Here is a 27,894-nt window from a genome sequence, read left to right as displayed (position 1 = left end):
TAATTCAAGTCAGATTCTTCCCTTTTTTTCACGCCCTGTGTTCATACTGTCAAAGCAAACGGCTGCTTGCCACGCAGCTATACTCCCGCTATTAATAGCAGTGAGGGTCATGGGCAACTTGGACGGCGTGTAAATTTAGACCTCTCCCCCTGGATGTTCCGTTAAAGTCATAAGCTCGACCTCTGACCCAGGAGCACGGCTGCCAAGGGGTCTTTTGTTGAACTTGAAGTTTAGAAGAATGCGAAACGAGCGTTTACACACTTGCAAAGGTTTATTCATGTGCAGACCTTGTGCATGTGCAAGACGCAATTTATCACATTTAAGTCACTGTTTGTGGCAAAAAAGTGGTTTAAATAAGACATTAAAGGTGAACCGTTACCACAATGATTCTTTGCGATCCAGTCATCATCATACGACAAAAGGACGCTCCTGTGGTTATGTTCTCCGTCTCTCATAATGACAGAATTCAGCGAAAATAAAACCACCTTTTTTTCTTATCAAGAAACAAATCGTTCTTTTTTTATTTTGCCACAAAATGTGACGGATTTCTTTTACTTTTTAGAAATTACCACCAGACCGAGGAGGTTGTATAGATAGATAGATACTTTGGAAGTGCTTGCATGGATTTCCACAGCCTTATCCAGTGTCTCGGCTTCTGCCAGAGTTATGTGATGGATCGGGGGGTTGAAATGCATAAACAGGGACAGGGGCAACTGATCTTCAAGGTATGTCTGCCGACACTCTCAAGTTATCTAGTGCACAGTACCACTGAAGACCTCAATCTGAAAACATAACAACATTGTTCATATTACGCCTCCTTTCCACTTACTTTTTAAAAACGAAAGAGAGGTTACATGCTTGTAGAGTCATTAAAATATTACATCAAAGATAGTGATGAAACGAATATAACATAATGTAATAAATAATGAAATGATTAATTAGATTGAATTAGATTACATGAGCATAGCTCAGTTTTGGTTTCAGAAAGTTAATGCTAAGTGTACATATATTCATAAATGTTGTGCATTCATGTATGGATTTTGACGCATCGTTATGAGCCTGATTCACTTCCTTAACTTTATAATTTCAGAAATAATAGAGATGGAATATCTAAATGCAAGTACAAGTAAAATCTCCCGCTACCCTTGAGACTCTCATATACATAGTTTTTCAATTCAGTTTCAATTCAGTGTATTTATACAGAGTCAATTTTCGAGGGAGAGGTGGCCTGGTAGTTAGGGAGCAGGGCACTTGCATCCTGAAGAGGCTGTAAAGTTCCTGGTTCGACTCCCACAGACTGCCGCTCTGGCTCCCTGAGTCGCTGTGCGACTGCTACAGGTGCCGCTGCACAGTGGCAGCCAGTCAGGTCTGTGTGCAGATTTGTGTGGAGGTTTGTGGTGCGTCTCTCTCGCTCTCTTTCTGCAGGGTGCGTCTGGTAGGCTACAGTCACATGCGTTCCTACTCTGCTGCAATTAAGAGGAGCATAAAAGGAAGCAGGAGTGAAAGGGAAGGTGTCAGACTACTTGCTCACACTGACTAGATCTGTGTTAGTGATAGCCTTGCTTTGCAACTTTGCCTGTATCCTGTGACTCATCTGTGGTTTTCCCTTGCAGATATCTATATCTATAGTGCTGGATCTTTACTCAGCTATGTTCCTGTGTTCCTGAGAGAAACCGAGTAAGCCTGCCTAGCCGTGTGTCCGTGAGCGTCTCCAGACCAATTGTTTGTCCACGCTCCTGCACTGACAAAGACTCATCCTGTCACTCCACTGAGCCATCGCCTCATGGTCAACTGTTAAAAAGTTTTCTGTTTAAGGAAATCCAGCCAACTGCGTTCAGTCTTTGACTCAGCAGTAATCTTTCATCTTGAATGTAGCAACAGTCGTTGGCTGATTGCACCAAGTTGTTATCCTTGCAGCAATTTCTCTTACTGGGCATGCAAGTTGCAACAATTGAATGACAAAACATTTGATTTTAGCAGCAAAAGCCTTCCAGCAGGAACTGATTCCAAGTTGCCAACCATTAAACAGTTATTTATTTATGTTGATTTACAGTAAAGGCTCGTATTGCTTTTACTCTTGTAGTGTAGTACAAGCTATTTTTTTTCTCCTAAACTGCATCAGAAAAACTTCCATAACACATAATGCAACCCTGATTACTCCTTTTGGATGACATGTGTTGCTTAGTTCTTCAACAAGATGACATTTTGCATGTCAGACAAAGATACTGTGAAAAATTTATCAATTAACTATGACCTTCTGGAGCTTCAGCACACAGACGACAAGTGATTAAATTCAATTTGTGAAACTGAACAAAAGCGTAAAAGCAAACTATACAAATCCTGTCCTAAATTCCAGTTTCATTTTTCTTGCATGGTTTCACCCTGCAGATTGCCTAGATTTCACATTTAGAATAAAAAAAATATATATATATAAGACAAATAATAAATAAATACATTTGCACAGAAATGACCATTTGTATTACTTTTGCAATCATGGAAAAGAAAACTGACTTTACAATTGTCCAGCAAAGTTATTATTATTATTATTATTATTATTATTATTATTATTAGAAGTAGTAGTGGTATGTCAAGGTCCTTCAAAGTCACTCAAGGTCACTGTAAACAAAGATACAAGAACAGTAAAAGTGATAAAAGATAAAAGCACTGGAAGAACAATAAACAAAATCAAAAACAATTATTGATTTAATGAATAATGAGATTAGACAGAATAGGCAAGTTTAAAGAATTGAGTTTTGAGGTGAGATTGAAATGAGGACAGAGAATCAGAGTCACGATTGTGTTGTGGGAGAGAGTTCCAGCAATATCCACAATGAGGGTATGCCACAAAGGCTATTGCAGAAGAATTTGGCATTTTGCAGAGCCCTGGATGCAAATAATTGAAAAGGAAGTTAAGTGGAAGGAAAATGAGTGTTTTTCCAACCCAAAAATAAAGGATTCTTGCCTTCACCACTCCGCTGCCTCTCCTCAAGCGGGGTTGCCCTAGGGCCGCTGCTGTGCAGATTAGGTGTCAAAAGAGCCTCTTCATCTCAACTTTGAGCAGAAATTATCGATTTCAGAAATGATAGGGTTAATCAGAAGTGATCATTGAAGTTTAGTTATATCTATTTATGTCCTTATGTGTTGAGATATGCATGTGTTGCATCTAATTTCCCCAGTGTGTTCTTGTTGTGTTTATTTAGCTCTGTAACATTAATTTTCCCTAGGTTCCTCAGTTCATGTTCCCACTCACCTGCCATTCGTTTTCATAACCCTATCCCTCCACATGTATAATTTTTGATACAATTATTTCTGTGACCTCTGCCTCTTGAGCAAAGTCAGTATTTTTCTGAACATACAATTTACAACATACAAATGAATATATTTTACACAACCTGTATAAAAATGCAGAAAACATGAGATAAACATATTTTTTGGTCTAACGTATCAATTACCATAAAAACAAAGTTTGAAAGCCTAACGTTGACTTTTTTTCAAAGCAACCCAAAAAAAAATTAAAATGTGAAGTTACCTCACAATTGCCTGTCTCAGGCTTTAAAGGGTTAATTCTACTGAAGTTCTGACTCCAAGTGCACTCTATATCTTCTATGCCTTCCCTCTTAAATAGGCGTTCCTTCACAAACCACACAGTGCTGTTGTTTTCCCTGTTGGTCACGTACCCTTTTCCTTCCAGCAAACCTTCCATTAATATGCTCTGAAAATGCTCTGACAATTAGCTTCTTTAGCAATTAATTTTTGTGGCTTACCCTCCTTAACGGAAGGTGTGAATTGCCTCTTTCACAAGACAGTTTGTCAGAACTTGCAAAGAAAAACTGTTCTCTGCTTCCTTTGATCACCCATGAATAAAAAATCAAGCCAGCAATACCCCCAACACGTAAGCTTGCAAAAAATCAACCCAGCAGTGATGATCCAAAGGAGGCACGGAGTGGAGTTCTAGCAGGTCAATACAGAACGATACAGATGGAGAAATCTCCTAAACGTTTATAGATATCAGAAATGTGTAACAGTTTTTCAGTGTTTTTTACGCATAACTACTTCTACATAGTTATTTCAGGACCCCAGGGGACTGTGAAATACATCGTCTTTATCTTTACGCTGTCTTGACTGTTCATTCTTTCCAGAAGCAGTTGAAGTCCCACATGTTCCGACTGGCTTTAAACTAGTTTGTAACTACTTTTATGCTAAGATGTTGCTTTATGCTGTTTTACTGTTTCATCTTTTTATTTTGCGTTGTTTTATGGGGGGTTTTATGGTGAAGCAGTTTGTGGTTCTTATCCTGTGAAAGGTGCTATATAAATACAGTTGAAGACAAGAGACAATGCACATCAAACACACACCCCACAAAGGAGATCTGTGTTCTCACCTCAAATCCTCCTGCAAGCGTGCAGCACAAGCTGTTGGCTGCAGGGCTGGTTTACCCTTTCACAGATGAGCTGAGGCAGGGCTATGACTACCTCTTGGCAATGCATGCAGGGGCGTAACAGAGGCAGGTTAATTTAAACGGCCCTCGTACCAACGGTCTTTTCAGGAGACAAAGGCAAATAGGAAAAAGACACTGAGATCCTGTGTTGAAGTGTTTTATAAACAGGTGTACTGACTCCATCTGCTGTTCACAACCTGTGAATCTCCACCAGACTCTGGAATGGGATTTGTTTCATACTCTTCTATCTGGTATGGTTAATCATTTTGCATATGCACCTCTTCGTGACACATTTTCCTTCCATGAATACATGTATGTATATATATATATATATATATATATATATATATATATATATATATATATATATATAATTCTATTTCATACGAACTTTTTAACCTTCATCTTTTTGCTTTATCATCTTTTGAATAATGAGAAAAAAAACACTGTAACCCTTGTTCATTACCTGCTTGTTTGTCTTTTATGTGTACTCTTAGCTGGAGTGGCCAAAAAAGAAATTTCACCACTGTTACACGCGGTGATAATAAAGAATATCTATCTATCTATCTATCTATCTATCTATCTATCTATCTATCTATCTATCTATCTATCTATCTATCTATATATATATATATATATATATATATAATTAAAACTGTCAGAAAAGACTTCGAATAACCGTAGTTTGACTTTTTCCTGAAATTAATTTACATTTTGATGATATTCTAAGTCGTTGGGATATGTCTCTCACAGTTGCTTACCTTCACAGTGTCGGGTGTACAGCGGGAACTGACATACACCCTAGCAATACCACGTATAAATCGGGTCCCTCAATCAATATGCCAAATCTGAACGGTTTTTACGCACGGACAACTTGCGCATGCACCTGGGTGGACGGGGAGGAGAGAGGGGTTCCTCGTTTCTGGGCTGCGCGCGCCTTCCTCACCCGCGGTGGGCAACTCCAAAGCTCTGGCAACCCCCCATTTTCCACCCCCCATCCATTTCCCCTCTCTACGCCCGTTCCCCCGAAGAACCCGGCGTTACGTCAGAAAGTGCAAGACAGACAAGGCGTGAGGAGCTATTCGTAGACGTTGCTGCCAAACGCGGCTCGGCGCTGCTCACGAGCGCACTGCGGCCAATGCAACATACAAACACGAGCCTTTCAAAGCGGCGGCAGTATGCGGTAAGTCAATTGTTAATTCATGCTTGTTGCTTTCCTCGCTGGGATTTCTTTTTTTTTTTCTCACAGCTTTCTTCACGTGACAGGTCACAGTTGCTGGCACAATTACGCGCAACACAGTGCAGAAGAGTAAACGGGGTACAGATAAGGAGTAGACTGGTTTACGGGTTTGGAGGAGGGGAAAAAAACATGATGACATGATGATGCAACAGAGAATTTTGACACACGGATGTTTTTGCGGTTTTTAACGTTGATTCTTTGCTGATCTGAAGAAGAAGAAAAAAAAAAAAGGACACAATATGCCCCACGCTCGAAATAGGAACCCCAGTCCCATCCCGGAGGTGACATGGGACACGGGACTGAAGGAGATGAACGAGACGTGGAAAGGGGCGATAGCTTGTCTGGGGGTGGCTGTCTTCTTTGTAATGACCATCGGGATAATTTACTGGCAAGTGGTGGACCAGCCCAACAAGAACTGGATCATCAGGGGGACTTTCAGCGGACTGATCTGGGAGAGGAGAACCCATTCGCTGGTCATACAGACTCTGACGGAGGACAGGACCTATGTGGAGGTAGACGTCGGGAACGTGGGGAACCCCGACATCGAGGTTCCCTTCGTGAGGAACCTGTGCTGGCTCAATAAGACCGAGTTCTGCTACACCTGGGACTCGGTGGCGGAGGTGAAGATCTCGCTGGAGGTGAACGAGGATGCAGAGACGGAGTGCTACAGCATGGCCTGGACGCCGGTGCACTGTCATGTGGAGCTGAAGGTAGGTGGTGCGCGCTCAAGAGTCAGCCAGTACGCACGAGAACGTCTCACTGTGCGCAACACACAACAGATAACATGCAGCAAGCTTAATTATTACGCGCCTTGGATTTATTTTATCAGCTGCTGATTTAATGTACTACAAATCCAGGTAATTTTATCAGATATAACACCATATCAAGAAGCAAAGTGAAAAAAGTCATGCTTTGTGTACATTTGGGCCAATGACATCACAAGAGGCACAACAAGCTGATTGGTTTGCATTTCTGAACATTGCGACAAATATGTAACTTTCTACGGATTTTGACTTTGATTCTGGGGCATTTGAGCTTCATTTAAATTGTAAAGGTTTCAGCTATGATTAAGTGTTGGAGATTATAGAAGTGCTCCTGGAGGCCTTTTTAGGACTTGGGGAAAACCTCCATTGACCAGACCATGTTTTTTTTTTTAAATCCAATTTAGCTTGAAATATTCCCGATATGTCCATGCAATGCTCCAAAACGTATGGCAGCAGCGAAACAGATCAAAAGTAGACACTTGCAAAGAAAACAATGGGTTAAAATAAGGAAACATTAAGGAAAAATGCAAGAAAACTGCAAATGGACTTACTCAAAAGAACTGTGCGCAATACACCTTATGTCACCAGAGGTAGGTGTGTGTGTGGAAGGTATTTTTTTGTGAGCGTAGATATTATCTTTAATTAAAAAATAATAATATTTACAATCAAACAGAAAAACCAAAGGAAAAATAAACTGACACATATTGTTCTGTAACTTCCAAACTACATTTAATATGAGTTTGATTTTACACCAATTTGCTTTAAGTTTGTTTCTAACTTTAACTAGTTTAGGCAGAGGTGTAATGCTCCAGTCAAACCTACCAGCAAGCAGAGTTACAGTAAATGCCAATGAAAGGCATTTCTTAGCTGTGGTTGCCAGGAAAAAGGTTTACAATGCCACCTTGTCTGAATAGATTTTAAAGATTTGTGGCCATTTCAGTAATATTTTACAATTTATTCACAAATCTATTTTTTTTTCATTCCACATGTTGCACAAAATGTTTGCAAACTGTTACACCAATCGTTACTTTTATCACCATTTGCTTCCAAAATATGTTGCATTATGTTCATGTGATCAGGTTTTCAATTTTGAAAATTAATGAAGTTATTGCATTAGTTTATTTGGAGACAAATAAAACCAGCACCATGGCATTTGCTCGAATCAGCGAGCTCGTGAGAAAATCGGTTTTGCAGATTTGTTTGTTTTTAATACAGTCTTTCTGGAAAAGCGACTAAAAAATGCCAATCAATACTGTTTAAATATACTTTTTTTTTTTAAACTTTACATATACAGTAGTCTGCTCACTGTAACCCACCCATCCCTCCCTCCTATCTGGTAACATCGGTCATCTTGAATTTCAGAAGCACTTAATTATTTGTGACGTTTATGGAGGTTAATCCGTCTCCACTGGAACATTCCTCGCCATATAACCCCCCGCCACGTGGTGTGACTGTTCTCGGCAAATCTTTCTGTGCCCGGGTTCTCTTTGTTATCCTACTTTCTAATAAATTGCTGCCCTCTGCAGAGCCTCTCAGGTGATCGGTTGGCAAGGGAGCCCAGACTTGCTGACATGTTTCATTTCACATGGAGGCTTTCTTTAAGAAAACCTGTTTCATTCAACCCATGCGGCTTACTGTACTTTCTTAGACAGTCTCATGAACTGGCATTACACAGCCCTTTGGTTTCTTTCAAGTGAGGTTTATTCACTATAGCTTAGAATTAAGCATTTTATAACCACGTTTTTAAAAGGGTCGGTGTTTGGGAAATTATCCCATTAGAAACTAGATATAATCAAATGCTGTGTATTTAATTTAATACTGAATAGGAATCTACACTCCTCATTATCTAGACAGAATACTTTAGGGTGAAAGTGACATCTTTTTTAGTGTCCCCCATATCACACACCACCACAGATTATGTCTATACTTTAACTTCCTGTTATGCACCTTTACATATATTTGCATAACCTCAAGTAAATCTTTTTGTTTGCAATTTGTGGATGATTTGTATCTGTGCATGTTTGTATTCTGTCAGGACTGCTTCTCCATGGCCAATGTGTCCTGGTACGGTGGCGCAAGTGTCCAGGGTCAGACCTGGCCCATTAATGATCAGAACATCACAATGCAGCCCTACAGTGTCAGCGATCTGAAGGACACGCCCTCCGGATACGGCTCTCCCCTGGAACGCTACTTCCTGGGTTCATCGGGTAAGGTGCCATTGTTGGGATTTGCCAGAGACACACGAAGTCGCACGCACACATACACACACACACACAGATCTTTTCTAATGTGTAACGTGACACAGGGTCAGCTGTTTCTACACTCTTCTAACAAGGATTGTGGAAATCTGACCCTGCACCAGTGGGTCTGCAATCCCAGGGTGCGAGGGAAACCCAGCAGCCACTGTTGTGTTGTCGTGTTTTCATGCATCTCGAAACCCTTCATGTTTGTGTTTAGTCGTGTTGGAATAGAAAATAACTGTCCTCAAGGCAGCACTTACAAAACACAATGCAGATTTGGTATGTTGTCTGATCCACAAATAGAGCGTAACATAGTTCTGTCTGTGGCATTCGCTATATTAATTTTGGGATTATACCACCGAGGGAAACAAACCACCTTTAGCATCTTAAATTAACTCTTAGGGATCCAGGCGTAATTGCCTTTTGTCTCTATTAAAAGGACCCTTTTGGACGAGAGCCCCGCCGACTTGTTTAACTCCCCGGGTTATTTTTGGGGGTGTTAGATTTTTTTGCCAAGGGGCAAAGTGGGAACGCAGGAACCACCAGCGGATGTGAATGGTTAATGTGACTGACGAGGAATGTGTACAGTGCATGTGTACATGCGCTTGTGTGGTAAAGTACAGCATTAGCCTGGGGAACTTAATACTCTGAAGTTGTCCTAATCTGGTGTGTGGCCTCCGAGCAGCTTCTTAGACAAATTAAATTTCACTGCTCAAAGATTTTAGACGCTTTTCAAAAGCGTTTCACACAGCTTTCGAACTTCTTATTCAGATCGGCTTGTGACAAACTGAATGGGTCTTTCAAAAAAGTTATGTCATTTTGTGGCACATTTAAACCAATTTGCTGTATTGGAATTTGATTAGATAGACCAGCATAAGGTTGCATATAATTGTGAAGTGAAAGGAAGAGAATACATGGATTTAATGTTTGTTTGATTTTCGACAGATACAAATCTGAAAAGTGTGGTGTGCATTTGTATTCAGCCACCTATATTCTGATGCGATAAATTAAAGAAAATTGGTGAACAAGGAGCATTGTGAAGCCCAAGAAACACAGCAGACAGATCAGAGATTAAACTATAGAGATTTATGGAATCAGGCCCATAAAACAATGCAGACTCTCAAAAACATGACGGTCCCACCAAGCACATGTCTGGGCATGAATGGTTTTAATCAAAGAAGCAGCCAAGAGGCCATTGGTTGATGCTGCAGAGATCCACAGACCAGGACTTAAAATCTGCTAGCAGACAACTACTAGTTTTTAGATTTTTATTTGCATAATAAATGAAAACAATGTATAACTTTCCTTCCATACCACAATTATGCAATAACGTTGGGATAGCATATAAAATCACAACAGAATCACAGAGATTTGTTGTCGTAATGTAACAAAATGGGGCACGTGTTGAGGTGGGACTACTTTTTTAAGGCTCTGTACATCCAGCCTCATATCAACAAGGATGATGTAAATGTAATACTTTGTTAAGTGTTACATTAAGTGTTGCATTAGGACAAAATACCAATAAAAATTTAGATTAAATGAACAACTCCTTTGTTATACTTGAACTGTAATTGTATCTATATTCACACATGGCTGAAAACAAATGCAAAGAGGCCCCTGTGGTTAAATTAATCCGCCATTTCAGTGTGTTACGTAACCAGTGCAGCCTTAACAAGAAAGTCATATGACTTATTCTCCTTCTGACCTTGCAAGTCACTAGAGCATCTATTAGGACATTGTAATGTTTTGGTTCGCTGCTTTGATCAGGGAATTTAAAACGGTTGAGCCAACAAAGAGAGTACCTACATGCTGTGTACTGTACATAGACTTAAAACAGGGCACGCTGCGGTTCAGAGAAGACTGGTTTAGGCATTAAAAACGAATTAACCCTGAAGTCTTAAATGTGAAAGGATGTTTCCATCTGCAAGTAAGGTTAGCATGTTTTCACCTATAATTAGAGTTTTTCTCAAACATTCCTGCTGTAACTATATGATTACTAAAAGAAACTCAGAATTATTGTCAGGCTCTATTGCACAAGTCGCATGTATTCAAACCATGTAGTGTGTACTGTGACATCAAAAACAAGTTTTTTTTTTGCCTCAGAATTAAACTACAGAGGGTTTTTACTTAATATTAGTGAGCATTCTATATCTAGTGTCTGGTGTCTGAAATATTTTAATTATGGATATGTGTGCCTGTGTGTATGAACTAAAATCTAATCTTGTAATACTCATAACAATTACAATGTTACACAACACACTACAAAGGATTTTCTTAAATAAATGTTATGTAATGCCCTACACAATCAAGGGGATGACTGCTGACTTTACAGTTGTCCAGCAGACAGTCATAGACACCCTCAAGAAAGCGGGTAACGTATAAAAAGGTCAGACTTTTTTTTATTTTTTTTTATTATTATTTTTTATTTTTTATTAAAAAAATTTAATAAAAAATAAAAAGGTCAGACTGTTTACAAGAGTGATGCATTCTGTTATGTGTTTTGGAAAATTATGTGGAGGGTAAAAGTGCGATAGAAAACGATGCATTCACAACAAGGAGAACTGCAGCCTTAAAAGGCTTGTGATGCAAAGTCCTTCAAAGAGTCTGTAGGAGATTCACATCTCGGTATTGTGGCTACAAGTCACTAGCCTGGCCAGCCAGACTAACTTTTGCCTCTCTTCGATACGGCTGAAGTTAGTCTGGAACTTTTCCCAAAGAGGGCTTTTTCTGGGGCAGGGTTAACAGGGGCAAAGAAAAAAAATCAGAGAAACTGCGGACGTGACGTAAAAAAGGCACAATCAGACTTCCGCTGTCAACATTTCACAACATAATTCAACATGGCAAGCCGCAGAGACTACGGTGAATGATTTTAAAACAGAAGAAAGCGCACTACAAAACAAACGCTCTGTAGCGGCAGCCATCTTTGTTTTAGCTGAGGGATTCTCGGTCGCTGCATGTCACTCTACGTATAAAGCCCGCCCACGCCTGTGATTGGTCAGTATCAGGAAAGAGGGCTCTATGGGAGCAGTTCCAGACTCAGTTTGCTGTTTAGCTGTCTCACCTTGGCTGGCCAGGCTAACAATTCACTCCATTTGAAAGAAAATTCTCTTCATCTTTCTGCTGAATTATATCTGATAATTCCTTTTTGTACCAGAATAATTAAAATCAAAGTCAAGAATAATTTATTGATTCCGAAAGGAAGTTAAATAACAGAGCAATTAAATTCACTAAAAATGTTTTTGGTGATATTTTGTTTAATGAAGACGCAAATCAAAATGATCAAAAGATCATCAGGTTTTATCCTAAAATTTGCAAATACATAATAGAATACAATGGAAACTGCACTAAAAACCTGCAATTTAACTACACATTCATCTTTCAACTTAAGCTGTTGAAGTTGTGTGTGTGTTTTTGTTTTTGTTTTTTGTGGTTGTTTTTTAGATTTTGCAGTCTTTCACTTTATATTAAGTGCTTTAAATACCATAAGAACTTTGAGAGGAACTGGACAAGAACTTCTGTGAAAAGTCAACTAACTAACCAAGCAACAAAATGTATTTGGAAAAGTTTCTTCTGTTCTTATTTAGATTAGGTTTTCGGCATGTGTCATCCAAACGTGAGCTTGAAGAAAGGGAGCGCTTTAGTCAGCATTTTATGATCTTGCACATGCAATCTTTTTTTTTTTTGATTACAATGAGAAACAACGTAAATAAAGGCTCATCTATGTAGAACAAAAACAGTAAAAGTCAAGTAGCTATTACATTTTTTCAATGTTGAGTTTAACAAATGTTTTGTTACCAGTCAGTCATTTTTTGGGTTCTTTTATTAGATGATCCCAGGTAAATCAGTGATATTGAAGCATTACATTTTCTTACATTAAGCAAATAAGGAAAACATGCCAGTAGACCTGTTTACATACACTAGCTATAATTTGTAAACACATTTTTAATTTTATCTTCAGAAATGTTTTAGCTCCCTCAGAAATCTAATCAACATGGTTTGGTATTTGATACTAACAAAACAAAGATTTAAACTTTAAATATAATCACATATTGTTAATATAATGGGCTCCATAAATGTATCAAGCCCGTTTGAACTGATTCCTTGATTTTTTTTTCATAAACATAATCAGGAGAGTGTTGTTGTCTTTCTTAATTTCATCTGAGACTCACTGTCTAAACTTTCCCTTCAACAGATTCAAGAAATACCAAAAGTAATAAAATGTGAAACAGCAACCGCAGCTCTATAATATTCTGCTGAGTGATTTAACTGATTAATGTCATTAAGATATTCTATGTCGGCTTGAAGCGTTCAGCAGACCTCCGATTCTGTCTTTCTTTCCATTTCTGCTTTGAGGGAACAAACATACTGCAGTTTTAATGTAATATTAGGACAGCTGCTTGAACCCCTTGACCGTTGCACACGAGGTCCGGGCATGTGACCTGTCTTCACTTACTCCACTTAGTCAGAGCGGCCCATTATAAATGCTGTGGGGTCTGAGTGACATGGGCAACCTAAGAGGACCTCTGGGAGTCAAAGAAACTGAGGATTTTGGAGTCGGCACGTGAATCTCAGACGTCTGCTGGCACAGATGTACTGAACAGAATCAAGACGGGTAAAACTGTTTGTAGGGAAGCAGAAAGATTAGATAGAGGATATATGGAAACATGGGATAGGCTGACATTTGAGAATACTGGCAACTGGCGGAACGTCTCCCAGCACCCACCTGTCTTTATCCATACAAATGTAACTGAGTCGTGAGGAACGGATCGGACAATGTTACAACATTTTGCTTAACCTGAGGTTGGCTTGAGATCCTGAGCTGAGGATTTGTCAATTGTAAAAATGTTATCCGACAGCCAGATGTAAAATAACAATAAAATGACTGATTTATAAATAAGGTTTAGGTAATGATGTAATGTACAGTTAAGCTAAAAATTATTCTTACCCCTGGCAGATTTTATTTCATTTTACCAAACATGCGAGTCAAAAACATGACCTCCATGTCAGATTGGTCGAGTCCTGACTTAACAACGATCACCACTGGTGCTGGTGACCAACAGGGGACTGGTGGAAGTTGGGCTACTCTTGGTCTGCAAAGTAGAAAAGGAAGAAAAGGAGGAAGACGTGTCCATAGACAGAGAATAAGAAAGGCAAGAGGCAAAGCCTGAGAGTTGGGACATTGAATTTTGGGACTATGACAGGAAAAACTAGTGAGTTGACTGACATCATGCAGAGGAGGAAGATGACAAAAACCAAGGCTCTATCCATATACCCTTAATAATAGCTCCTATATCCTGCTCCTAGCCCCTGTTCTGTAACCTTTCACAGGGTCTCTATCGTCTGGAGGAAGGAGGCTTGGGACGGCTGTGTCGATTTTGGACAGCCTTTAACTCCGACGTCATTACGTGATGGAAACGCACATGGATGATGCGAGTCAAATCCAGGCCTACAGCCTTCCAAAAATGAACTACAAAGTGCTCTCTGCTCTCCGGACATTTTCGTTGATGTCCATGAGGGGGCTGTGCGTATACGTCATGTAACGCAAAGGATTGTGGGATACCTTAAGGATCCTTAGGGCCGTTAAGGGATGTTGCGAGGTTCTTAGGCAAAACTAGCTGCAAGAGGAAGCATACAGGCTCCTTTTCCCACCTCCTTCCTTACTGACTGCACTATTCTGAGAGTACTTATCATTGCGACCGCTGACGCACTTCCGCTTTCGCTAAAGAGTCCTTACTCGATAAGGGTATTCAGATGGAGCCCAAGTGGAAAGGTAGCAAGGCTAGAAGCTTAGAAGCAGTGTTCAAGCTGTTATTCCATGTTGTAGATGGGAGGAGAAAAGGTGTAGGAGTTATCTTGAAGGAGGAGTTTTTTTCTGGGAGAATGTTCTGGAAGTCAGAAGAGTGGCAGATAGGGTGATGAGCCTGAAGCTAGAAACTGAGCCTGTGAATGTTCAATGTTGTTAGTAATTATGCCCCAGAGGTGGAGTGTGATTTAGAGGAGAAGGAGATATTTTGAAGTTCGTTAGATGAAGTAATGCAGAATATCCCAAAAGATGAGAGAGTGGTGATTGGTGCAGATTTCAATGGACACGTTGGAGATGGGAATATGAGTGATGAGGAAGTGATAAACAGGTTTGGCATTCAGGACAGATATCCAGAGGGATAGATGGTAGTAGACGTTGCAAAGAGGATGAAAATGGCTTTTGTGAATAATTTCTTTTAGAAGAGGCAGGAACACAGGATGACTTACAAAAGAGGAGATAGGAGTTGGATTACATCTTGTGTAGACGATGTAACCTGAAGGAAGTCAGAGACTGGGAGGTAGTGGTTGGTCAGAGTGTTGCCTGACAGCACTGGATGGTGGTGTGTAGAATGACTGATGGGGAGGAAGATGAAGAGGACAAAGGCAGAGCAGCGGACAAAAAGGTGGAAGCTGAAAAAGGAAGAAAGTTGTGTGGCTTTCGGGGAAAAGGTGAGACAGACTCTGGGTCACAAGGGGTTGCTTCCAGCTTACTGGACAACTACAGCTAATGCTAACGCTACCAGGGACACAGCTTCATAGACACATGGCACAGCACCGGAGGGCCAGCAGCTCGAGGCAAGATTCAGCAGTCCACTTGTACCTCAAGAACAAAAGGCAATCTTTTGACAACAATGATGAATGTGGACAGGGAGAACAGATGGTTTGAAAGAGGGGTGAAAGAAGCCATCTTGGTCAAAAGACAAAAGCCATCACTAAACAGAGGGTAAGGAGTGTGTTTCCAACTCCCCAGTGTTTACAGCTCGGTCCTCCGACAGATTCCTAAGAGATGCACCAACTGCAGGTTACTCAAGTGCGAGCCACCAGAATTGACAAAGACTCCTGGATAGGTGTTGAAAGTCCGGTTGCCTCTGATTTATGCTCTTGTGAAGAAAGCACAGCAGCGTCTGCACTTACTGCATCAGATGAGAAGAGTAAACCTCTCCCCACCCATTCTCACCACTTTCTACAGAGGGACAATATTGAGCAACATAGGGGCCCTCTGGCATGGGGCCCTAAAATGCCTCAGACTGGAAATGTGTAGGGAAAGAGGTGAGGACTGTAGAGAGAATCTTCAGGACACCAATTCTCTTCATTCATGACACTGCTTGCAGACTCTGCATGGCCAGGACTCAGAAACCCATTAAAGACCCCTCCTACTCCCACCATGGACCATTCTTCCTGCTGCCCTCTGGCAAGAGATTCAGCAGCTTCAAATGCAGTACAACCAGATTCCACACATCATGAGACTGCTAAACTCCCAAGAATTCCCCCTCTCATACATGCAAAATGAGTCACTTTACATGGACACTGTGAACTCTACTGCACTAACTGTACTATCTGCAATGTCATATGTCCTGTTCATTGTTGCAATACATCCTACAAATACTGCTACAAATACATGCACTATCCATATAATCTTATACGTAACTTTTCTGTATATATAAAATGTCTTTTAGTTTGATGCTACATTCCTGACAAATCTCACAATATTTTACAAGCTTATTTATTTTTTATTTTCTATGTTATACTTCTAATTATGTTTTAAGTTGCATATATATTCATAACCTTTCTCTTTGGTTTTTACTGGAAGCCTTGCCATGGAATTTTCCTCAAATGTACATTGTGGATGTGCAGTTGAATGATGATAAAGTATGTCTAAGAGTACAGAGAGATGGAGCATAAAGTGAATTTAGAGGTAGCTAAGGCAAAAACAAAAGACATATAGTGACTTGTGTGATCGGCTGGACAGTAAAGGGGGTGAGAATGATTTATACAGGTTGGTCAGACAGAGAGACAGATGCCAAGGATGTTCAACAAATTAGAGTGATTAAGGATCACCCTAAAATATACTGACAGTAGCAGCAAGAGTGATGGGAACGTGGAAGGAGTACTTTGAAGACCTGAAGAATTAGAAAAATTAGAGAGAACAAAGAGCAGAAGAAATTACCTTTGTCAACCAGGAAGTAGCAAAGATTAGTAAGGATGAGGTAAAGAAGGCACTGAAAAGGCTGAAGAGTGGAAAGGCAATTGGTCCAGATGATATACCCGTGGATGTATGAAAGCGTTTCGGAGAGACAGCAATAGAGTTTTTGACTGAGCTGTTCAACGGGATCCTTTAGAGTGAGAATATGCCTGAGGAATGGAGGGGAAGTGTGCTGGTACCAATTTGCAAGAACAAGGGAGATGTGCAGAGTTGTGGCAGCTACAGTTGAATTAAATTGATGACTCATACAATAAAGTTATGGGAAAGAGTCACGAAAGCTAGACTGGGGTCACATGTAAGCAGCAGTTTGGTTTCATGCCAACAGAAAGTACCACAGATGCAGTGTTTGCTTTGAGGATGTTGATGGAGAAGTACAGAGAGGGTTAGAGGGAGCTGTGTTGTGTTTTTGTAGATCTAGAGGAAGCCGACTATGACAGGGATACTGAGAAAGGAGCCGTGGTATTGTATGGAGAAGTCTGGAGTAGCAGATAAGTATGTTAGAATGGTGCAGAAGCTGTATGCGAGCATTGACAGTGGTGAGGTGTGCTATAGGTGTGACAGAGGAGTTCAAGATGAAAGTGGGACTGCAACAAGGATCATCTCTGAACCCCGTCTTGTTCACTGTGGTACTGGACAGGTTGATAGTTGAGGTTTGACAGAAATCTCCGTGGACCATGATGGTTGCAGATGGCATTGTGTTCTGCTGTGAGAGCAGGGAACAGCTGGGGGGGAATCTAGAGAGAGGAGAGGATTGAAGGTTAGCTGTAGCAAGACAGAATACATGTGTGTGAATGAGAAATATCCAAGTGAAGCGGTTAAATCTCAGAGGGAGCAGAGATGCAGAAGGTGGAGGATTGTACCATACTTAGGGTCAACAGTCCAGGGAAGTGGTGAGTGTGGATAAGAGTTGAAGGAACATGTCTAAGCTAGTTGGAACAGATGGGGAAAAAAATATCAAGTGTGTTGTGTGATAAAAAAAAGTGTCAGTGAGAATTAAAGGAAAAGTGTACAAGACAGTGGTGAGACCAGCAATGTTGTTTAGAGACAGTGGCAACGAGGAAGAGACGGGAGGCAGAGCTGGAGGTAGCACAGATGGAGATGTGGAGGTTATCTTTGGGAGGGACATGGATGGGTAGGATCAGGGATGAATACATCAGAGGTACTGCTCATGTTAGATGTTTTCAACATAAAGCCAGTGAGGTCAGGCTGAGATGGTTTGTACATGTAAAGAAAATGGATAGGGAAAGATTTCGGTAGGATGTCTAGAGGAAGACCAAAGAGGAGATTTATGGATGGTAGTTGGTGTGAGAGAAGAAGATTGAGTTAGATAGAGACAAATGGTTTGCTGTGGCAACCAGTGCAAGAGAAAAGCCAAAAGAAGAACAAGAGGAAGGAGGAACCCTGTTTCTTTTGACTGGAAGCAATATTCATGTTGAGGAGAGGCCAGCAAAAGTGTGTCAGGTTTTGCTTTTCCCATTATGACTCTTGATGGGACAGCAAACACGGAGGCAGAAGGGCATTTTAAGGTTTTTATTGAAAAGAACTCATTAATGGAAGCATGGAAAACCAGGAGGGCCCTGGTTGCTAACTGTAAGGAAGGAGGTAGGAAAAGAAGCCTGTATGCTTCCTTTTGCAGCTAATTTAGCATGGGAACCTCCCAATGTCCCTTACCAGCGCTAAGGAGCTATAAGGAATCTCAAAATCCTTTTTGTGACAGGACACATAAGCACCGCCCACCTCATGGAAATTAACAAAAATGGCCAGAGAGAAGAGAAGCCGGTTGTATTTTTTATTTCATTTTTTTCAGTTTTGTTTATTTTAGTTCATATTATACTGGCCCTGACAAAGAAATGTAACCCATCACCAAACATAAAATGTGAAATTACCAGTGGAAACATGCAAAACGCTGGTCAGCAAAACGTGTTTGACTGCCTTAGTGGTAATGAAGACTGATTGGGAAGGTTCCAAATCATTTCTACATACCCTTTCTTATGACAAACATAATAAGTTAATTAACATTTAAGTTAATGTTCCCTTTTACATCATTTTTGTATCTTTTGAGAGATGCCTGCATCTTTCCCTAAACAAAGCGATCATGTTAATGTGTGGTAAGAGAATAAAAAATTTTTGTTTTTAAGCTGTTATCCAACTCGATCTAATTTAGAGGCAAAATAACTACACCCTGAGCACGCCGTCCTCATCATGAAACATGGTGGAGGAACCATCATCCTGTGCGGTTGCTTTTCTTCAGCAGAGAGCAGGAAGCTGGTCAGAGCTGATAGGAAGATATTTGGAGCTGATACAAGGTCGCTGTAAAACTGAACCTGTTAAAGTTTGCAAAGACTTTGAGGCTAGGGCAATAGATCACCTTCTACCTGGGCAACGAATGCAAACATACATTCAGAGCTACTACAGCATCATTTAGATCAAAGCATTTTCATGTGTTTCTAACTGAAAACCATGGATCCTTCTTGCACTTTGCAATTATATGCCACTTTATGTTGATTTATCGCACAGAATCCCAGTAAAATACATCAAAGTTTGTGTATGTAACATATTGAAAATGTAAAAGTTGCACTAAGTACTTATTTTGCTGTCTGTGTTTCTCTAGACACAGAGGAGAAATAAGATTCAATAATCTGCTTGTCTTATTCTTTTTAAATTATAACGCCTAGGATTTATTTTTCCAGTGTTTCTTTGTTTCCTTCTATGACTCAGTTTTTCCATGTGTGACGATAGTTGATTGCTGCTCCTTTACTGTTTGTGTCTTAGTAGAGAGGAGTCAAGGACAACTGAGACAGAGATAAGAGCCGGGAAACCATCATGCATTTTGATTCTCTCTTTTGCATTAACCCGATTTTATCACACTGAGCCTTATGTTGAAAAAAACAAAAACAACTATATTTTATTTTTATTTTACCGAAAACACAAGATGTAAGAAAAGCTCTAGAAGATGTACAAAGGCAAAATATTGTATGTTGACAATTCACCAAATACACTAGTTTCTTAATAAAGTTAAACATTTTCACATTTGATGTAATTACAACCATAGACTTGAATGTGTTTTACTGCTATTTTATGTGTTTAACACAACACAAGACACAGCATGTGTCAGCTAGCATTGTAAATCCATCCATCCATCTTCTTCCGCTTATCTGGGGGTCGGGTCGCAGGAGGTAACATTGTAAATATAAAAAATAACTTTCATACAACCCTTTTTTTTTCAGAACTGCTCATGCTCAGTCTGACTGGACAAAGAGTTCCTTTGAACATCAATTTTCAGCTCTCGGCAGAAATGGTCTTGTGGATTTAGATCTGAACGTTGCACCATTCTCACACACTGCTTCATTTTAGCTCTGGCTGTATTTTTAGGGTCAGTGGGTCACCTGCTGAAAGGGGAACCTTTCAATCTGAAGTCTTTTGGAGCTTCTAATGGGGTCCAATGGCTGCTTTTTTGTTTAACGCTCTGGAGTTATGGGCTACTTTGTCTTCACCTATCACATAGTACCAGATTAAAGTACATTAGTCCTTGTTGTTTTAACTCGACAAAACACGGAAAGGTTTAAGAAGGATGATAACTTTTGCTTGATAATAGAGGCTAACAGAGGTGAAAACAGCTAAAAATAGTTTTTAATATAAAAACACAGCAGGAATGCAGTGAAATCACTTAAAGAAGTAAAAAAGATGAAAATGTTATTTGCTTAATTCATTGTCTACCAGATAAGGTCATTTAATTTTACATATATAAAGTAATAAAATAGATTTTTTTATTTTTCAGTTTTCAGTTTGGATAACCAAAATTAAGTCTTTTCAAAATCCCTGAAATAATAACAGAAAGTTTGTATAGGCTTCCTTGCTACACATGTTTTCTGCTCTGTCCACATATTTCTTATTGGATCAAGATCATGACTCTTCAGGATGCTTTGAATCATTTTCCATTTATAAAAAGTAATTTATAACTAAGCTTACATTTTCTGACTGACACATAATGCTGTTTCCTCAAGACAACATCTATTTTCTGACAATTAAACTTTTCACACATGGCATCAGAGCCAATCAGGTTAGTATACACAAGCACTAGTATGGGCTGCTAATAGGGCTTCACATTATTAGGAAAACATCTAAAATGCAATTATATTGCTGAACGTTGTGATATCAATATGACTTGCTAACAACAAACAAATCATTTTTAAAATATTAATATTATGTATTTTTGTTTTGGTTCAAATAAAACATAGACCCAGATAATGAATAATGTATCCAGCTGCTGAAATTTTTTTTTTTTTTTCAAAAACCTGCTTTTGGCCAAGATTTTTGCTTCTAAATGACTTGACATCACCTCTTTACCTTCTGTAATTTTTTTCTACACTAAGTTTCACTGAAAATATTACATGCATAGACAGCTTGAACTCATAGTACTTGAATTTTAGCTCCCATTTATTGCATTTCTGGAGGTGCTTTATGGCATGCGAATGCACACGATTGTGATATACTGTATTTTGCAGACTTAATTTTTAGTTTCATCCGAACTTATGTCGACAAAGTTAAGGTCTTTCTCCCTTAGTGCATTTACAAAACCTGTTATGTAGCTTTTTGTGTTGCTTTTAGAATATTGGCTTCTTCCTCTCTCAGTATAAGTGTTATATAAATATGATTAAACTAAATTGTTTAATTGATAAGCATGTATAATTGGTTTGAAAGTGGCACCTTCTGGTATCCAAAAATTGCACCAAAGATCGAACCCAGCTTTTGGAAATCCACAAAATATTTTAGCTGATTTCTTTTGATCTTTTAGATCATGTCACAGAAGGAAGCACTGAGTTTAAGGCATTGTCTTAAAATACAGCCACAGATTTCTCCATATCCCCAAATATTGTAAAGTAACCCATCAAAAGTATATAAAGCCATGACATCTTCATCTGAGCTTTACCGAGTATTTTGAAGACACAGTAATGTAAACACATGTAAACTTCTGACTTTGAGGAAAGTGATAGGAAACAATTTTTTTATTAGCGTCTCCTTTTGGAATTCGGGAAACAGATTTAAGTTTGGTAACCTTTGCTGTCTTAAAACTGTCATGTTTGTCGATGATGACCCAAACAGCAACAAGACAGAGGCAGACCTATAGTGGAGATTGTATTTAATCAGGAAAGTGAAGCACTTACAGAACATGAGGGAAACATACAGGAACCAGAGCAACATAAGAATCCAGCATAAAATGACAGCGAGTGAGCGACTGAATATGCAGAGCAGCTGGGGGAGAGTCTAACCAGGGAACTAAGGAAAGGTTGAATATTGGCCCAAGAGAAATAGAATGGGAACACAGAGGGTCTAACTAAGAAAAAGCTAAAGAACGATATCAACATGAGTGTCTAAATCAAAATGCACAAAACAGGACACAAGAAAGAATTAAGAACATCCGTATACAGTGACTTTCAGCTGTTCCCCCTTTTCAGGTCATTACAATTTACATAAAGACTTACATAGAGACAGAGTTTTTTTTTTTTTTTTTACACCGGATACCCTTCCTGGCACAAACACGAATCAAATACAGGTCCTCAGTTTCAAAGATACAGACTTAGCTCGCTACACCTCAGCAGAGGGACTAAGAAACTCAATACAAAGAAGTGAACTAATATGGAGAGTCACTAACAACACTAAATAATGATCTAAATACAAACGCAGGTGATAATCGGATCACAAACAGCTGTGAATCCTGATAAAAACATGAAAGGTTCGGGCTGATTTGAAGTCAGACACTGAGAACAATCGTCTTGTTTTTGACATGCAATTACCCAGTTATATTTATACAATATTTACACCAACTAATTCTCCTTTCTGATGAAACTTGTGTTTTCTAATTGAACTAAAGATACTCATATTTAGTGTCTTAGTCCTGAAATATTTCTTTTTATTAAAAAAAAAAAACAAGCTGTTCAGAAACACTTGTGTTTTTTTTGGACAAACACTCATCTCAAACAGTTTGGAGTCGACCAGCTTTTATTTTGATTAAAATTATGAAAGTAATGAAGTAGAGTTATGAGAGGAGTTGAGCTAAAAAGGGTCTCTTATTGTGTGATCATTGTTGCAATAAGAGCAGATTGGAAATTTACTAACATGGCAAGGACCCCGGTTTTGTGGCTATCAATTACTTGAGGTTGGGCACTGAAACTAAATTTCCGTTGTTTAGGAAATGCATCCTTTAACACACACACACATACACTTCGTGCACATTTTTTATAACTCAAGTCATGTTCATCAGGGTACATGGGCGTCATAAATAACAAACATGACAGGTAGAGGAGTGCAGGATATCTAGTCGGCAGCAACAGGTACTCAGGCTGCAGCATTTCTTCTTCTTTTAGAGACCCTGGATTAAAACCTTTCTGACCCACCGGCAAGTTCACCCTCCACCAGTCACCTCCGAGCGTTCACCTCAGCCCCAAAAGAAAGGAAGTGGCGAGCCTTTACGGTCCTATAGGACCTACCCTTTTTTTTTTCTTGAATGTCTGCAGTTTTCCCATTAAACGAACTGTGTGTGTGAACAAATACATGCATCTCCACTTGTGCGTGAAGGTCATTTGATTTGCACGCTCGCTCACCAACTGTAAAACTGAGGAATGCTCGCGCCAACTGACTTATTTGTGCCAATTAAACTTTGCTGCTGCTTTGAAAGTGAGAGGACGCGTCCAGTCGGGCAAATAATTTCACCTTTGAGAGTGAGTGTTTTTATGGGAAGCTTGGAAAGTTTAAATAATTGTTCTAAAAATAGGGTCGCCCCTTTCGCTTCCTCCCCACTATCCCACCTTGGCTGTTACTCAAGGCCTCAAACGTGCGTCATTTTCTTTTTCATTGAAACAATTCCTGCTCTCATGGGCTGGATTTGGAGATATGCTATGTTTGTTGCCAAGGCTCAGGGCTTATATGACTCTGGTTAGACAGCAAAAAAGCATCATGCTGCACTGCAACGTGAGTTAGACTGTATAAACACAGAAAATAAGATTTAGTGCAACTTTGGGTCAGCAGGTTTAGCTGCAGTTCTGGATGCTGGTGTCCCATTTCCTTGAAGCAATGCTGTGTGGCTTCCCATAAGAATTATAGTTGAAATCAGGTATTTGCCTTAACTGTTTCACAATGCATGGAACGTTTTAGTTTTTTCATTCTCAAAGACATCAAATCAGACAAATATAGTCTTTTTTTAAGTCAATTTGGTAACCAAAATTCTTTCTATTTCCTTTTTTTTTTCAGAATGATGAGAGAGATTTTATTTTTATTTCATTTTTTGACACTAGTGACCTATATCTGATAGAAAGAGAGTGGAGGAATTACAGTACTGTCTTTGAATTCATAAGGACGCAAACGCAACGATTATTATGTATTGAAACAGTTTGAACAAGCCTAGGGAATGAGGCCATGGATTTGTAAGATTTGTAACATTTGAGTTAGTTGGGGGGTACACCGATGGGTGTATTTTAAGTATTCACCTCCTCAAATAAATTTACCAAAATATCAGGAACAGAACGAGGACCTCCACAAGTGTGGCTCACCCTCGGTTAAAATTTCTGGATTATTGACAAGTATTAGAGCCTCTTAAAAGCCTGGGAACATTATTGAATTATCAAATTCACCTTAGTGAATTATAAAGGTGGCGAAGCACACAAAATAGATGGCACCCTGAGGAAAGAACATTTTTGGGGAAATACTGAAGTAACATCTCTAGGCATCAGCTGGGAAGTGGGTAGAAATTTGTCATTTAAAAATTAGCATTAAATGGCTTTGATCGTGAAATAAGATTAGTTGCTAAGGACAACAAAGTCAGCGCTACGGAGTGGCCATCAAAGCCCTGATCTCACTCCAAAAGATTTGTGGGAAGAGCCGAGGCTGTGGGAGAGTGCAACAGCCTTGAAACCTGTCTAAGTTACACCAGCTCTGTGAGGCGGAACGGGACAAAATTACTGCAAACTATTGTGAGAAAACAATGCAACCAAATAATAAGGAAATGTGTAAAAACCTGTGAATTAGGTGATAATAACAAGAAAGTACCTCTTATTCTGGTATTTTCTAAAATAATTTTTTTTGTTATCCCTAACTGACTAGGTTAGTTTAATGTCGCGGTGTGAATTAAAGATTGTGCGTCTTTTTTTATTCAGTGTACTGTATGTGAATATCTGGTTTCCACTGTAAGCGTCTTTGGAAGTCATGCCTCCAAAGTCCGACTGCACTTTCTGTCCTGTGCGCACTTTTAGCAAAACACAGCACGGCGCCTGCAGTATCTGCTCACCGTTCTGTGCATCTACTCGGTGCTTGGTTTACGCTCACCTCCTCTATTTCCACTGCTTGTGTTTCACGTTCATCCCTTTATGAAGCTATAACATTTTCCCCCGCCGATCCTCTTTCAGCCGCGCTGTACACGTTTTCTTTACATCGACTCAGCGGCTCTCTTTGCTGTATTTTAATGTTTCACTTGTGTCGCAGGGATATGTGTTACATTACGTGAATTCTATTGATCTGAGAGTGTTTATCAGCAAAAAAAATCAACATTTATCTCTTTAAATCTGTATGGTAGCGTGGAGTGGAGACCTAATACCTTGTGAGAAGCAGCTGAGGTGTTACCAGTATCTCTTTGACATTATCCATTGCAAACACATGAGAATTACCTCTAGGTTAAAGGCTCCTCGCCGGCCTTATGCGGCACTTAAATGTGGGTCTCTCAAACTATTAATCTGATTATAAACTGGTACATGAGCACGCTGCCCGCTTTCGGTGCCTGCCTGCATGAGAACAGTAAGCGCATTGAAACCAGAGAAGGTGGCGGAAGCAGGCCAAGCCTTCACCAGCTCCTCAGACTGCTTAATCTGTTCCTAAACCAGCTGCAGGACCTGAAATCCTCAGGTTGGGCACTTTGAGTAGCTGGTGGGGGGAAAGAAAAAAAAAATAAAAGCTCAAGGCAAAGGCTGGGGTCAGAGTCCGGGTTAATGGCGCTGATCGATAGCAGATTTCACTGGCCTTAGATGGGAATGGCCAGAAAGAACGGCGAGGTAGAGAGGGCGGTTAAAGCAGGAGAGCAGAGAGCGGAGGGGTAACCTGAGATGGACAAGACATTCCTTTCAGGGCAGCATTTACATCTGGGGAGAAAGTTTTCTCATATGCATTTTTTTTTTTTAGTATTTCTAAACAGGAGTTTAGGAGAAAGACAACACAAGTCTTAAGTGATCTTCTTTATATTTCATATTTTTAAGAGCCAAACTATCCTCGGGTCTTTTACGGTTCCTCGCAAAGGCATTTTGCACCCTATGCAGCTTTTCATTCTTTGTCGTAATACAACAACTAATTAGAAATGTATATTACAGGGATTTTATGTGACAAACACAAAGGATTGTGATATTGATCTTCATTACGCCCTTTTCAGTTTATACTTTCTGACCTACTTTTCGGTGCAGTTACTGTTGTAAATCTATTGACATACTGTATGTGTCTAAAGTGCTTTGCTCATCTTGACACTAGAATTGTGGCTCCTTTGTGAAAGTGCTTGTTCGTAAAACAACTGCAGCTCAATCATTGGGGGTCGCTGTTTTGAACCTTTGAACCTCAGCCCTTAAGTTTTCTCGGCTTTTCGTCCACGACCGTCCTGCATGTAGCTCCAGCTGTCTTCCTTTCAGCACTGACCTCCCTGTCCCCGCTCAAAACAGCGTCCCTGCAGCACGACGCAGCCAGCACCATGTGTCATAACGAGGGTGCTCTGTTCAATGTTAATTGTTTTCACTTCAGCTCTTTCTTTGTCTCCCTCATGGCTTGTGTTGAACAGCAAACCTAATTTCTTGTGGCTTTATTTCAAAAACAGCTTTATTCTGGCCACTTGTACTTTAAGTTGTCTCGACTACACCTGAGCTGTGGTTCTGTGCAGCTTTTTCTGAGGTATATTGGGCTTGGAATATTGTTTCAATTCAATACAATTATATTTATATAGGCACTTTACAAAGTCAAATTCAATCAAATCACACAAAATCACACAGATTGGTCAGATTGTTTCGTATACTACCCCCGCTCTTAACATTATCCAACTTTATACCGGACCTATTTGTGTTTTTGATCAACTGTTATTTGGTTTTGATGCGTTTTTTTTTTTTGTTTGTTTGTTTTTTTTGCATTTGGATCACCAAGTGACTTCCATACTTGGTTCCTTTTTTGCGCTGAGTTTTATTTCTTTCTTGTGTAAAACAAGAATCTTATTCATGTCTTAGATTCTTATTTTAGTGTTAGTCTTTTCCTTTGATTGATAGACCATTTTCCGTTCTTGTTCAGCTCCACCTGTTATCATTTTGTGTTTATTTGTCAAATTCCAGATTCAGTTTCACTGCTCAGACTCTTCCATGGCGGCCCTCAATTCACCAGATTAGCCAGCCCTGATTCTCATCAACCATCCCAGGTGTTACAAACCTATTGGTTTCTTCACCTTCTTGTCAAATGCTCCTGTTCTCCAGAGTCAGTATCTTCCATGCCAGTTTCCTAGTGCTCCAATTGTTGCTTGGCTGTTTCCAGTCACTTATTTTCTTGGTTCTCTTGTGTCAGTTTGTTGGTTTTCTGAGAAAGTCCATCCTCCAATAAAACTTATCATAAACCCCAGATGGTGTCACAGCTAAAGCCGGGCGTACACTGTACGAGTTTTTGCCCTTTTTCGGGCCGATTCTTCAGTCATACAAGCATTTTTTGGATCAGGCCGAATATCAGCTTGATCGTGCGTCCTGCGTTGTGTAGTATACAGGGGGTAACGAGGGACGATCAGCCTCTCACGACCACCTCCCGATCAAAAATCGGATCCGATTTCCCCGACCCCGCGCACTGCGCACGCGCAAACAAGTAGATTCTTCTTTGTCGTCTCAAACGAAAACATAGGAGCGGAGAGAAGCATGACGGCAGTACGTGTCACATGGAGTCAAACTACGACGGAGCAACTCTTAGAATTTCCAAAGCAGCGCATTTTGTTCTATAAGTCTCATATTTAACAGTGAGCTTCGACACTTCCGCCTTTTTCTTCTTCTTCTGTTTACATCTGGCTTCCGGGTAGACGAGTCCGATTAGCGCCATCTCTCTACGGGGCTGAGTCTGACGTGGGGTTTTCATTTGTACTGTGCGAGCACTCCGGTCGCATCAGAGCGTCGGGCCGTACAGTGTGAGAACACATATAGTGAGCGGTGAACTTTTAGTGA

At 39.9% G+C, this 27,894-nt stretch overlaps 1 protein-coding gene across 2 annotated transcripts in view; it reads left to right on the top strand.

The window, feature by feature from the left end:
* The first annotated feature begins 5,216 nt into the window (after positions 1 to 5,216).
* Positions 5,217 to 27,894, top strand: part of si:ch211-236l14.4 (SITS-binding protein) — a 41,074-nt gene continuing 18,396 nt past the window's right edge. Inside the window, exons 1-3 of one of the 2 annotated variants that reach the window (XM_012853246.3) lie at positions 5,217 to 5,621; positions 5,705 to 6,388; positions 8,478 to 8,649. In XM_012853246.3, the coding sequence (XP_012708700.2) occupies positions 5,918 to 6,388; positions 8,478 to 8,649 (643 nt within the window). In that variant the 5' untranslated portion in view covers positions 5,217 to 5,621; positions 5,705 to 5,917. Of the gene's footprint in view, positions 5,622 to 5,687; positions 6,389 to 8,477; positions 8,650 to 27,894 lie in introns of both variants that reach the window. The other variant, XM_021310981.2, reaches the window with a different exon arrangement.

Source organism: Fundulus heteroclitus, chromosome 2 (assembly GCF_011125445.2).
Source record: "Fundulus heteroclitus isolate FHET01 chromosome 2, MU-UCD_Fhet_4.1, whole genome shotgun sequence".
Lineage (NCBI taxonomy): Eukaryota > Metazoa > Chordata > Actinopteri > Cyprinodontiformes > Fundulidae > Fundulus > Fundulus heteroclitus.
Note: the sequence above shows the minus strand (reverse complement) of the source record. Positions and strands in the feature narration are given on the sequence as shown.